General features: G+C 27.5%; 1 protein-coding gene across 1 annotated transcript in view; it reads left to right on the top strand.

The window, feature by feature from the left end:
- The window catches only part of LOC129612363 (beta-1,3-glucosyltransferase), a 39,532-nt gene that overhangs the window by 15,609 nt on the left and 8,110 nt on the right, over positions 1-15,813 (top strand). The window contains exon 2 of the mRNA XM_055525920.1: positions 5,526-5,621. Coding sequence (XP_055381895.1) covers positions 5,564-5,621 — 58 coding nt within the window. The 5' untranslated portion in view covers positions 5,526-5,563. The remainder of the gene's footprint in view (positions 1-5,525; positions 5,622-15,813) is intronic.

The raw sequence follows: 15,813 nt of genomic DNA, 5'->3' as shown, positions 1-15,813 counted from the left end.
TTAGATTCCTAATATAACGAGATTGTTTATCGTCATATAGCAAATAAGAATTTACATTTATGGTATAATGAGAACCTGTATAAATTATATTAAATAAGTTTGTTTAATAAAGAAAAGTGTAAATAACAAATTAATTGTCAATAAAATGCGGAATTTATAAATTTTATAATAACAGTTGGACCACTAAATGAATTGCAAAACATAATTTGGTTTTATTCACTTTTTTCTACTTTTTTCTCGTAATTTATAAGCCCTATATAATAAACATGGGATAACACAAACAACTTCAACCCATTTACCTCTTCCTCGTTATATCGTATCCACAAGCAAAACAGGAATTGATGAAAACGAGAAAAAATAACGAGAAAACGACCGTGTCAACTCTGTGATACCTGTACGAATTTGTTAGCCTATGTGCGAATAAGTATGCCATAGCTGACGACACTATAACTTTAAATTGAGGGACAGACTATGACTTTAAGTTGTCGTATTTCTATATTAATTTATGCAAAATTTCAGTACTTTGTTTACACTATTTTCTAAGATATGACCAAACTACTATTGAATTTGTATGGCTACTACCAGAAAGAGCCAAGCAATTTCAACGACTTTTATCAAACACATTGGTCCTACTAATAGATTCGCTTGTGTGAAATTTCAATATTACAGCTTCTATAGTTTCTGAGGTATAGCCAAATAAATTTTGAAGTTGTATGGCAGCTACCCGAATCAGTGCCCCGATTATATCCAATTTAAATAAGGTTCTGGCTCTAATAAATTTTTTGTGAAAATTTGGTGATTTTAGCTCAATCAGTTTTTGAGTTATCGTTAGGACGGAGGGACGGGCAAAGCTAAATCGATTCAGAATTTGACGCTGATCAAAATCATACACTTGAGTCTATATTCCAGATCATTAATTCTTAGCGTTACAAACGGTAAGGCAAATTTAGTATACCCTTCGAACATACGTTACGGTATAAAAATTTTTTTTAGTTTAACTTAAAACTTATGTCAAATATTATAGTTGCCATACTCCACCAATAAACAGTAACAAAATTATTTGTTATTTTTTATTGGTGGAATATGAGTTTGAATAAAAGTTTCACAGTTTGAATTTGATAAGATTCAGAATTCAGAGTCAGAACACGCTTATATTAGACGAAAAAAATGTTGTTCTGACAGCTCTGATTTCGAAAACGAACACCACACAGTTTTTTCTGCAATTAATGACTTTTCAAATTTGAAGTATTGTGCTCCGGGAAGCCTGAAAGTGATCTGAACATGTCCAAAATTCTTATTGTAAAAAAAACACGAATTTTAGCTCTAAGAAATCCGAGTTAAAAAACGAACGAATCAATTCTTTGACAGATTTAAATATGCTCTGAAGTAAAAACGAAAACACTCTTTGAAATTTATGTATGTCAATTTAAATATACAAGAATAGTATACTCGCTTAAATGCTAATTTTGTCCTTATATAAACTGAAACCACTTACATATTATAATAAAAACCGGATATAAGCACCGAGAATCATGCAATTTTATGATATGATAATTGGGAGGTTTAACGTAATACGCTTATGTATATAACACATAAATTTCTCCTAATAGAAATATCCCATAAATATTTTATTTGAATACCTTTAACATAAATATTATTTTAGTATCTTGAAAATTGAAGCAACTAAAATACTTTAACGAAAATATCTAATTATAATTATAAAGAAAAATCAAATAACCACAAAAAATTAGGGAATGGAAGTGATTGAAATTACACTCTTTATATACATATATACATATAGTTTTATAACATCACCGGGTATACTTGGTAACAAGATGCACATTATCTTTAAATAAAAGTTTTTATGAAAATAATCGAATTTATATATCCCCTTAAATTAACCCTTGATATAAACACATAAAAAAACTTTTACTTTTAGCACAAAGTGGAACAAAAGTAAAAAAACCTATCCGTTGTTGAAAGCTTATATTCATTAATAATAAATGCAATTTTATATAGGTACATATGTATGTAGTTTTTGTGTTTATTACACATATATAAAATTTATAACACATTAATTATAATTACATCAATTTATAAAAATATATATATATACATATTTCAAATATTTAATTATATATAGATATATATGTTTACATATATATATATATATCAATTTATATTTATATATATATATATATATATATATATATATATCATATATATATTAAGTATAATATATATATATATATTTATATCACATATATATTAAGTATAAAACCATACAATCGTAATTATATACGTTTCAGCAATATAGCAGAGTGGAAAACTATTTTTGAAGTAATACTGCTGATATGCATATTAATTAATGTTGTATTATACGCTAAGGGATTTGGGTAAAGACGAACAAACATATTATGCATATATTTACAAACATATATTTTGAAAACTTTATATATATATATACTAATGTATTTTACATATATGTACGTATACATTTATATCTATATACATACATTATGCACATATAAATTTACTATACATACACACAATCATAAACATTTGAATATAACGGTAATCAATAATGCAGTACCATTAGTAGCACTCAAGTATAATAAAGTAATTTTACAATCAAGAGTATATGTATGTAGATGCTAACCAATATCATTCCGATGGCCCTTACAATATACACATACTTCTGAAGGATCAATTTACGTAAATGATGCCCATATTCATACTTATATTACGTGTATTTTCAAATTACCAAAATATATACATATAAAACAAGTAAAAACGTTTCAGTCGGTATAAACCGATTGAATTATACCCTGCACCTTTCGTTGTTGTATAGCAATTACTCGAACCTGTGAAACCATTCTATAGAAACTTCACGAATATGTCTGACCTATAATTGGACACCCAACTGCCTGATTTTATAGTTTTTCCAAATATTTAGATTAAACTTTTGGACTTGTATGGGAGCTACTCCAACCTGTCAAGCAATTCCACCATAACTTCAGAAATTTGTCTGAGCTATAATTAGACACACGACTCTGTTTCAAGAATTTAAAATTAGCTTCTGGAGTTGTATGGCAGGTACCCGAACCTATTAAGCAATTCCACTAAAACTTCACAAATATAACTGACCTATAATTGGACACATGACTGCCAAATTTCATGAATCTGACTTTATTATTTTTTCGAATATAAAAAATTTGCTGTTGAAGTTGTATGACAGCTACCCGAACCGGTACAGCTATCCCATTGAAATTTTTAGAGCATATGTAGAATGTAATTGGACACATGTATACAAAATTTTATATTTATACCTTTATGAGTTTTTGAAATATTTAAAATAAACTCTTTGAGTTGTATGACAGCTACCCGAACCCGTTGTCCGAATTAGTCCAATTACAATAGAGCACGTCCTTGACACAAAAGAAAAAACTTGTGAAAGTTTGGTGTCGATTGCATTATTCGTTTTTGAGTTATCGTGCGATCGGACGGACGGACGGACGGACATGTCTAAATCGACTCAGAATTTTACGCTGAGCAAGAATATATATATATGTCCAAACCGCAAATAACTCCTTCAAGTAGTTACAAACTCCATACCAAAGTTTATATACCCTTCACGAAGTGCAGGGTATAAAAATATTTACTCATATATTCGGCTACATACACTTTATATATACACTATTTATGTATGTATAATATATTATATAGTTGCTCGAACATTATACAAAATCAGATTCAAGAAATCAATTTTAATGGTAAATTATGCAATATTTAAAATTTTATCAAGAAAATTCTTAATATTAATTTGTAATTAACTTGAAATTAGAATATTGATTTTAATCAATGTGTTTCACTATATATACGTGGCTATATGAAGATATTGCTATGTATTTGGACTTATATATGGAATAATTGATTTTTTAAAATCTATTCCATCATCTTTTTGGTTTGTACACATACATATAATTTATTATTAAGTTTAAAATAAGTCTGAGTGTTAATTAAATTTTTACTTATGTAGGTGTAAATATGTATAACAGTCCTTAATCTATGACGTAATATTGTGTTGCTTTGCGCAACATGGAGATAATTTCATACATATGCCCATAATATTTTTCTTCTTCATATATAAAAAGTATGATATTTAATAAATAGGCTCGAGAAGGATCATTTAATTCCGAAAACATGTATAGGCATCATTTATATTTCCCTTTTGTATATACCCCTTAATTGACATGTTTTTAATCAACGTACCATTTCTTTCTTTTAAAAGAAAATACTGCAACAAGAACTTAAAATTCATGAAGTTTATAGGAGAATTTAAAATTATACGAGAAAAAATAGAGTTGACCGTGATACCCGTACGAATTTGTTATCCCATATGCGAATAAATATGCCATAGCTGACTATGGGGCAAACTATGACTTTAAGTTACCGTATTACCATATTAATTAATGCAAAACTTCAGCACTGTGTTTTCAATATTTTCTAGGAGAATCGAGTTACTTAATACACTTGTTTTCACGAGATTTTTATATTATAGTTCCAATAACTTCTGAGATAATGTCAAATAACTTTTGAAGTTGTATGGTATCTACCATAAGGAACCAAGCAATTTCAACGATTAAAATAATGTATTCACTAGTATTGAATTTCAATAGAACAGCTTTTATAGTTCTTGAGATATAGGAAAATAATTTTTGAAGTTGTATGGCAGCTATCAGAAGGAGCCAAGCAATTTCAACGACTTTTATGAAACACTTTGGCGCTACAAATATATTTAGTTTTACGAAATTTCAATACCACAACTTTCATAGTTTCTAAGACGTAGTGAAATAAATTTTGAAGTTGTATGGCAGTTACCCGAACCAGTACCCCGATCATGTCTAATTTAAGTAGGGTTCTGGAGCTTCCTACAATAAATAATTTGTGAAAATTTGGTGAACTTAGCTCAATTAGTTTTTGAGTTATCATACTGGGACGGACAGACGGACAAACGGAGAGACAAAGCTAAATCGACTCAGAATTCGACATCAAAAACATGCACTTGAGTCCATATCTCAGACCATTATTGCTAAGCGTTACAAACGGTAAGGCAAATTTAGTATACCAAGGCAGGTTTTTTTTTTTGAAATTTTTTTTTACAAAATACTGTAGCCAAAATTGACTTCCGTTTGCGCTTACAATTACAACTGGAGTTCATAACGCTAGAGATAAAAATATTCGGACTCATCACTTGCAGGAGGAATACATTACAATTACAATAGTATTACAGGATTATGACTCTTGGAAAGTTCCATAGTTTGTGATAATGACTTTGCCTAGTATTGGCAAATATATATTTAAAATATATTATAAAAAACCAAAACCATGGTCTAGAACGTAATTAGCTTTTACACCAATAAACTAAATGATATTTAGGATTTTTTATAAACTTCATTATAAATTTATAGTAACCAGTTTCTATTACTAATTAATAAAAACTTATATTTTTCTTTCAATTTCAGAAAATTTATTGCGCATAAACAACAAGTGTCCTATAAGAATGTTTTGGAGAATTTTTTATATCTTATTGGTCGCAACAAATTTTACTGTATCTCTAGGTAAGCTATTAAACTTTAAACAAAACAAAGCAATATTATTTATTGATAAAACAATGTTATTTGTTTGATACACTTTTGGTGGTGAACTCAGTTGTGTGTAAGAGTTAAAATTCAAAAATATAATTACTCAAAACTAATTGTAAATAAAATTCTTGGCATAAACCGAAACTCTTCAATTTTACCAGCCCTATTTATGTAGATGCAAGTTACGGTCGAATTTCCTTTTATTTTGGCGTTAAATAAATACATTACGTATACGTACTTACAATACAAATAAAAACTTGTAATTTTTATTTAGAATTTATTAATATTTATTTTTAAAATAAAAATTTAAACTTACATTTTCATTTCTCATCTTTAAACAACATTTTGAATATTAATAATAAAATTAATAAATAAAGAATTTTCAATCTCATATTAATTTTGCAGATATTTTTATTAAAATGTTAAATAATATTAATTTTTATTTTAAAGATACATATACATATATACAAATAAATTCTTTGATATTTTATTCAAAAAAAAAGCAAAATTATTTTTATAATGCATCACTCTTATTTTACTAATGAAAGAGCAATATGTACATAACACACTCTTTGTATGAACGTATGTACAAAAAAATAATTTTATATAGAGTCATATGAGTACAATTATGTAGACCAAATTAACACGTTAATACTAGGTCCATTTCTCAACTATGTATGTATATACATATGAATGTATTTTTATGATAACAGAAAATATTTGAACACATAAAAGGTTATATGAAATTGAAAATATTCACATGCAATAACAAAGGAAATGTTTTATGTTTGTGGTCATCATCAATTACAAAGTTAATCATTTCCAATACAATTTTTACGCAGGAATGTACGTTCTTTTTTTTTGTTTTTTTATTTGTGAATGATTTAAATATTTATATATGTATATATGTACGTACATTATAAAGCATTATTTTTTTTAAATTATTTTTTGAATTGCAATCAATTTCATTGTAAAAAGCAATCTGATTAAAATTGTATGGTTGAGAAATCATCAAGAGTGAAGAAAATAAAAAATAAAGTAAAATTTATATGTATACTTTTGCACATACATTATTATTATTATGCACATACTCGTAAAACATATGCAAAATTATGAGAACCTGTGAATTTTTCATTTCCATATACATATGTACGTATCTACATATTTAAAAGGACAAAAACGTAAATTGTAGAGAAAAAAAAGATCGCTAAATGCCTTTAATAAATTTAATCCTTTAGTATTTTAACACAACTTGAATACCATCCATATTACAAACATTATGAATTGATGATTAAAGAGGTCATGGTTTTAAATGGAATTTACGCCTTTTAATTGGAAAATAATTTTTTTTCGTAATTATCTTATAATATACAAGCGAGTATTTTATACATACATATGTACATATGTGTGTACATATTCCATATATGTATGTACATATGAATATAAATATAATGTAAAAAAACTACTACAAGTACATCATATGCCTGTGCATTAAGCAGGATACAGAAAAAAATTTCCATCGTACAATCGTTCCCTTGTATTCGAAATATAAAACATGAATTTTTTTAATTTAATTTCTTTTCAAATTTTTCAATTTTGTAAACAAGAGATTATTATTGTGACACATCCATCAAGCCCAACAAAAGCTACTAAGTTATAATGCATTGATTATAAATTTACTAATTAAAATTTAGTTCAATATATAAATTTAAAATTAACTGGAATTCTCACAATTAATCCTTGTTAACACACCAGTCGTGTTCTTTCGATTTATTTTTAAGTTCTTGAATATGTTTCTTCCCACTTGCCTAGAAATTTTTTTTTTCTTTTATTCAAAATTTTCTATTTTCTTCTTTTTTTAAAAAATGTTTTGAACCTAAAAATCTATTAACACGAAGACAATTTTTTTTGTTAGTATTGTTTTTTGCCATTTATTTATTAAATTCAAGCACACACTTCTGCTTTTTAAACAGAATAAAGTGGTGTCAAGAGGCAAAAATGACGAAGAAGTAAGTGGACATTATGGAAAAGCTAATTAAAAAAAAGTTCATTTTTATAGAAGAGTAATAATTTGAAAACTAGTGTAGAAATCTCCACAATCCTAAACGTATCAAGTTTAAAACATTCATAATTTGAGAAAGTCCTTCACTTGAAAAATACCTAAGTATGCAATATTGATAACATGACTATTGCTGCAGTGGTTATGGCACCAGTCCTTCAACCAAAGGGTCTCAGGTTCAATTCCCGGTCAGGCCACTATTAAATTATATTCAATATTATTATAGCTTATTATATATAATACTTTAAGATACTAAAAAACTTATTATTTTCGATAAACTAAGAAAAATAAACAACAAATATCAATAACCTTAAATAAATATAAAGCAAAAAACTACGGCAGGCTAGTCACTAGCTACTTTTAATATCTATGATGCCATGAGACTGGTGCATAAATATAATTTTAATAATTTAGTAAAGCAATTGCATTAAAATAGACATATTTTTAGAAAATCACTCCGGCATACATCATAAAAATGGTTAAGTGTTCCGATTCGCGTTAATTGGTAATCCGTTTATGGCAATTATCGTATGTCAAAGATAAAATCAGAAACTACTTGGGTTCCACATTTAAAAAAACTAAAGTTTTAAACCTTTTATACAAACAGCCTTTGAACTTAATTATTTTTGTTTTTAAATTCTGTATTTAAATGATTAACAGTGTCGGCCAAATCGAAAATTAGTTCGACCCGATACAATGTCGCAAGCTTTTTTTTAAATTATACCAAAAGTTCTTTCTTATACATCGTTGGGTGAGACATTGCAAATCATAAAAATGTCTTTAGAAAAATATAAAAGATCTCTCCAAACGAAACAGTTATAAATAACGTGTTTTTACATTTTTGAACTAATTTTGACTAATTTTGAATACAACATTTTATAGCATTTACGTTTGTGTGTTTATAATTTTATTTCACTAACGAGTAAGAGTTCTGTTCGTAGCAATCAAATAAACATGTATTTTTTTACTTCTTAATACAGCACAAATAAAATAAATTGCAAATATTATATAAGAATGTATTAATGTGTTAACATCGAAAACCAGGCCTAATTCTATCTTCATAAAGAAGACATAAACTCTACAAAAAGAATATCAGTTGAAAGTTTTTTTTCATTCTTCTTTTACTTTTTGCCCTCAAACAAAAAGAAGATGTTTTGAAAACGTGACGCGGATTATCTCCGCTTATGAAATGTCGATCTTTTTTATACCCGTACGAACGTATGTTCGAAGGGTATACTAAATTTGCCTTACCGTTTGTAACGCTGAGAAATAACTGTCTTAAATATAGACTCAAGTGTATGTTTTTGATCAACGTCGAATTCTGAGTTGATTTAGCTTTGTCTGTCCATCCGTCCGTCCGTCCCAACGATAACTCAAAAACTAATTGAGCTAAGTTCACCAAATTTTCACAAATTGTTTATTGTAGTAAGTGCCAAAACCTATCTAAATTGGACATGATCGGGACACCAATTCGGGTAGCCGCCATACAACTTCAAAATTTATTTGGCTATATCTCAGAAACTATAAAAGCTGTGGTATTGAAATTTCACACAAACGGATATATTAATAGGGCCAATATGTCTCATAAAATTCGTTGAAATTACTTGGCTCCTTCTGGTACCTGCCATACAACTTCAAAAGTTATTTGGCTATATCTCAAAAACTATAACAGCTATGGTAATGAAATTTCACACAAACGAATATATATTAGTAGGGCTAATATTAGTTGATAAAAGTCGTTGAAATTATTTGGCTCCTTCTGATACCTGCCATACAACTTCAAAAGTTATTTGGCTATATCTCAGAAACTATAAAAGCTGTAATATTGATATTTTGCACAAGCGAATATATTAGTAGGGCCGATGTGCTTGATAAAATTCGTTAAAATTTCTTAGCTCTTTCTGGTAGCTGCCGTACAACTTCAATAGTAGTTTGGCACACACAGTATTTAGAAAAACACAGTAGTGAAATTTTGCATAAATTAATATGGTAATGCGGCAACTTAAAGTCATTGTCTGTCCTATAGTCAGTTATGGCTTATTTATTCGGACATAGGATAACAAATTCGTGATAAGGTCAACTCTATTTTTTCTCGTTTTTTTTTTAATTTTTGTTTTAGAATTTTATATTAAATTTAGCATAAAAGTGTTATTGTGGCAGTTTGAATTATTTTGAACCGTATGGTACTTAAAATATTATATTTAAAATATTTCCATACGGAAAATATATAGTTTCGTTTCAAATACTTTCCGGAGAATGTAGAAAGCTATCGTAAACGTTTGTTATGGATAAGGTAATAATAGAAAATATATAAAAGTCATCTTCAAGATTTTGTGGTAAATTAGACAAGATTAGCTATTCAATTATTTATTTTTGTTTTAGAGTGAAATGTTGATTTCATTTATTCTTATAGTTTCAAATAATTAGACCCATGCCTCGCTTTACAATATTTTAAATTACAATGAAAAAAAATCTGATGTGATCAGCACATAACCGACCGCAATGTATATTGTCTAGTTAAGTAAAAGTATTACAGAAGATTAGAAAAATGCCTTTTAAACACTTTTTTTCCAATTTTTACAGCATATCCAATAACGATATAAATTCTAATTCCTCATAAATATTAATAATTATAGAAAAATAGCTATAATTCTAATTTTAATGAATTCTTATGCTTCAATTTTCTTCCACCAATAAATTTATTAGTGAGTTATAATTGGCTTTTTTATGAAAAAATATCCGTTTGGATTTAATTTTGAAACGTTTCTACACAAGAACTTCGAATTGTGAAAGTTTTGAAGGCGATAAAATTTTTGTAGAAGATAGGACCATGATGTTGGTGTGTATCCATTTATATATACATATACATATATATGTACATGAAAACATTATACAATAGTTGTTACGAATGTACAATATAAAAATTATTTCCTGAATTCCTTTTGAACATGGAGTGTAAAATTATATTTAAAGGAATATCTTCCTACATATATGTATGTTGTTTATGTATGCATACTTCCTTACAATAAAATAATAATATAAAATACTTTATAATAATAAAATAAAATACATTTTTTTAATAAATGTTTGATGTTTTCATATTATGCATACATACTTGTTCTTTTTTGCATAAATTTTAAAAAGGATACATTTCTTCATGATTCTGCATTCCATATATTATATATGCATACATGTATATTTTTATGTGTTGAAACATATGTTTATTTATCAAACATTTAAAACTCGATGATCCATTCAAATGAAAATGATTGCAAGAGTCCAAGAATCTATAGTGAAATTCTAATTTAAAATATATACGTCATACATAGGTTATACCATATACAGGTTTTACATTATACCTAGAATATTAGGTATTTTCATAAACATAATACTGCAAAACTATAACGCGATACATACGCAATATATTTTTAACAGTTGTAAAAAAACTTTTGTTATTATGAATTTGCAGTATTGTATTTATGAACAAAAAATGTCGTTAACAAAAAAATGTATTTACTTTGGGCCAAATAGTGAAAATTTTATTTCAGGAAAAAAAAAATAAGAAAAACAAAAAAAGAAAACTGAAACAAAAAGACATTTTGTTATTTTTAAGTACAACAATTAACAGACGAATTCCTAAAAACACTGCAAAAACTAGTAAAAAAAAAATCAGCTGATTTAAAAGCTCTAGTCATGATAGTTTAATATTTTATAAACAAACTTGATTAGCAACATTTGTTCATGAACACAAATATAGCGCAGTTCTCGTTATATATCGTAATATACTGCGTTTATGAAAAGGTCTATTAAGTGATAGTTACACATGAGCTTATAAATATATATTTTTACAACAGTTTTAGGGAAATGAAGCTTTTTATTAGTTTCACCTTTTGTTACAATTTTCAGAACGATTGAATTCTATCAGCAGCATGAACTTTATAGCAAAACATGTTCATGCTTTTTGATTATTAAATATTATAGAAAAAACGCAACATATGTAGACATAGAAATAACGAAAACAAGTACACTTTTTGACCTCATTTTAACAATTCTTTGTAAAATCCAATTCAAAAAGAAACGCAAAAATTGTTTTTAAATATAAATTAGACATAAATGTTTTCGAATAAGGGTTAAGGAAAATTATGACCAAAAATTTAGAAAATAGAAAATATTATCAATAAAACTGGTATAATAATAAAATATACAGAATGGTCAGCATAAGTTGGATTTTAATTAACTTGTTATGAAGTTTATTTTTTTTGCGTTTTCTTTAAATTTGACTTTAAATTTTTGCACATAAGGCACGACATTCCTGAAATTTTTGAAAATATTCGTTGGTAAAAAGAAGATGAAGATATTTCCCTTTTATTTGGAAAGCAAAATTTAATGAAACTGAAATTTGAAATTTATATGGATCAAAATGGATACGACGTTATATATAAACATTTTAACGCATTCACTGCCAGCTACGAGATATCTCGTAGTAAAATGTTCTTAAAATATACCGCTACGAGATATCTCGTAGTTAAAACCAGGAATGTTACTTCTACTTAAAATCAATATGGCACAGCTAAATTAATTTATTTTTGTACTTTGGCACAGGAATAAGTTCATTTTACTTGAAAGAAAATTTTTTTAGTTCGAGCATAAAGGGACAGTCCCGAAAATTTATTTTGTTCTGGAATGGAATTTTATGCAATTTTGATATGGAATTTTATAAAATTTAGTAGTGCTCAGTTTTTCGAGATTAAAGGTTGTTTGAGGCTCGAATTTCTATTTTTGTTTATTTTTAAGGAATTTCTTGAAAATTTTGTGTACACTGAGGTATTATTCAAGGAAATTAAATTTATTCGTGTTCAATTGATGGAGTTTTTTCGGCCATTTTGTTTTATAAAGTTCAATTGTAGTATGCTGCGATAGAAGAAGCAACACACTGCCTTTCTGTGTTTGCAATATTTAAAAATTCCACATGGTTCTACAACATAAAAAGTTGAAAAATGGAATTTTTAAGGTTTTGGGGGGGTATCACTTTTAAAGGGGGAGGTAGGTAAAAATTTTGTTCTACGGAAATAAGTTTCTAGTAAAGATCTATATACATATTAAATTTCAGATTTCTATCTTCATGGGTGTAGAAGTTTTGTAAACTTATCCACGGACGGACAGACGGACAGAAAAAATTTTTTGGAAAAGTTCTAAAAATGGGAGTTTGTATTCGATATTATCCAGATAACAATCTCATGTATCCTTCTTTTAGCATGCAACTATAGGTTCTATAAAACTGTCCGCAAATAATGCAAACTTTTGCACCGCGTCTAGTGATTGAAAATTTGTGGAATATATTAACAACAGCATGTCGGAAATATTAAGACTTCGAACAAAATAAATCTTAAAACTGTTATACAGAAAGAATGGCATGAAAGAGCTTAATTTTACACCAATAAACTAGTTAAGTCTCAATCAAAGTGATTCAAAAGTGTTCTAGAGAAAAAGAAAAAAAGGAGGGCTTACAAATGTATTAAGTATTGTTGTTGTAAAAAACTTTCTTTTCATTTCTTTGGAAATTGAAAGCATTTTGCGAATCAATTACAGAAAATAATAATTTTCAAGACAATTTAGTTAATTTTTTATCTAAAGAAAAAATTTTTTTCTTGCATCATTTTAACCGTGAATCACGCATGAAAAATATCATTTAACAATATTTCATACAAAATTAATTTTTGACACATTTAAAAAAACTAATTTTACTTGTTCTTCCGCGCGACCGATCGCATCTCACTTGTGTATTAAATTAATTTTGTATAAATAAACTTTAGTAAATGCATAGTTTCCCTATTATAATTTTTTTCGTACCCACTCCTCCTTCCAGCAGATTACAGCTGTAGAAGGCGTGGAAAATAAATTTCTGTGTTTCATCAACCATAAACAATTTAAGATTCCTGCAGTAGTTTATATTCATAGTAGGTATAATAATTTTAACACGTCGAAATATAACCTTGAATGTAGTTTAATAGGATTAATATAATTAAATTAACATTGATAAATTTTAATTTACATTTTCATGTGTCTATCGTTTTCATTTTCATATTCGTAATGTAGATACTTTTGTTTATGAATTTTCTAGATTTATAATATAAGACTTAAGAATTTAATAACTTTTGGAGATTTCAATGTTGATATTCTAACAAATAATGAGACTGTTGATAACTACCTCCTATTGTTTTCATTTTGTGAACTTTTTTCTCCTATTTTTGAAGTTACACGTCCTTCTTCGCAAACTTGTATGGATTATCTTTTTAACAGGTTTCACAGAAATGTTAAATATGATTCCGTGGTTGAAGTTCTTGATCTTGGTGTCATAGTATGATAAGCTTCTCTTTTTCTATCAAGACGAATAAGCTACAAAATACTAGTACTGGTACGACGTCTACTATGATGGATGTTAATAAATTGAAAAATGGGATGAAGCTTACGTGGCTTCTAGTTCTTGTTTGGCTTTTTCTAGCTTTTATTTGACTATGAAAAGTCATATAATTGATTGCAATGAGTAGAATCAGTAAACGTAATAAGAAATGGAGACAATGAATTTCCAATTCCTTAGTTAAGTTAATAAATAAGCGAAATAAACCTAGAGTAAGAATTAAAAAATGGAATAACACAAGTTCTAAAAAATATTATCATAAATTGTGTTCAAGAAGTTAAGAAAATACTTCATGTAAATAAAGATGATAGTACTAAGTCTGAATGGAGGATTTTTAATGAAGTTTTAAATAATAACATACTCGTATCTAGGCTTCAAATTTCTTTGTCAAATGGAGTAATATTTTCCTAGTATCTCTTTCAATCTATTTCCTAATTTGGATTCTTCTAATGGTTCTACATGTTTTAGAAGTGATTTAATTAATGATATTTCTTATTCTGATAGCTTTTTTTATTTATGAAAAAATTTCTTCTTTTGAAGTTAATAAATTAATTTTAAGTTTAAATAATTCTAATTCGAAACCTGATGGATTAATTTCCAATTGTACTTATATACTTAGTTACATTTTTAATTTTAGCTTACTGGAAGGTGTTTTTCTTCACATATTAAAAATTGCTACTGTAATTTCACTATTTAAGAGAAGATCTGTTCTTATCCCAGTAATTGGATTAAATTCGAAAATTTTCGAAAAAATTTTCGAAAAAACCATTAGGTTTAAAGTTTTAATTCATCTCTTCAATATAGGTTTCTTTAGTTCCAGTAGGAGCGAAGTAGGGTTAAAAAAAAAAGAAACAAGAAAAAATAGAGTTGACCTTGTCAACTCTGTGATACCCGCACGAATTTGCTATCCTATGTGCGAATAAATATGCCATAACTTACTATGGGACAGACTATGACTTGCCGTATTACTATATTAATTTGTTCAAAATTTCAGTACTGTGTTATTCAAAATACTGTGTGTGCCAAACTACTATTGAAGTTGTATGGCAGCTACCAGAAAGAGCCAAGAAATTTTAACGAATTTTATCAAGCACATCGGCCCTACTAATATATTCGCTTGTGTGAAATTTCAATACCATAGCTTTCATAGTTTCTGAGATATAGCCACATAACTTTTGCAGTTGTATGGCAGATACCAGAAGGAGCCAAGCCATTTCAATGACTTTTATCAAGCACATCGGCCCTACTAATATAACACTTGTGTAAAATTTAAAAACCGCAGCTTTTACAGTTTCTGAGATATAACCAAATAAATTTTGAAGTTGTATGGCAGCTACCCGAACCGGTACCCCGATCATGTCCAATTTAAATAGGGTTCTGACACTTCCTACAATAAATCATTTGTGAAAATTTGGTGAAGTTAGCTCAATTAGTTTTTGAGTTACCGCTGTGACAGACAAAGCTAAATCAACTCAGAATTCGACGTTGATCAAAAACATACACTTGAGTCTATATCTAAGATCGTTATTTCTTAACGTTACAAACGGTAAGGCAAATTTAGTATACCTTTCGAACATACGTTCGTACTGGTATAAAAATATCTCTATTTTGTAGAAATTACATTCAAAACTTATATGTACTTTTGTATAAATGAGTGTTCGTAGTATTTTCTATTTGTACGTATTGTAGTT

The sequence above is a fragment of the Condylostylus longicornis genome, unplaced genomic scaffold (genome assembly GCF_029603195.1).
Source record: "Condylostylus longicornis isolate FDR11 unplaced genomic scaffold, ASM2960319v2 ptg000072l, whole genome shotgun sequence".
Classification (NCBI taxonomy): Eukaryota; Metazoa; Arthropoda; class Insecta; order Diptera; family Dolichopodidae; genus Condylostylus; species Condylostylus longicornis.
Note: the sequence above shows the minus strand (reverse complement) of the source record. Positions and strands in the feature narration are given on the sequence as shown.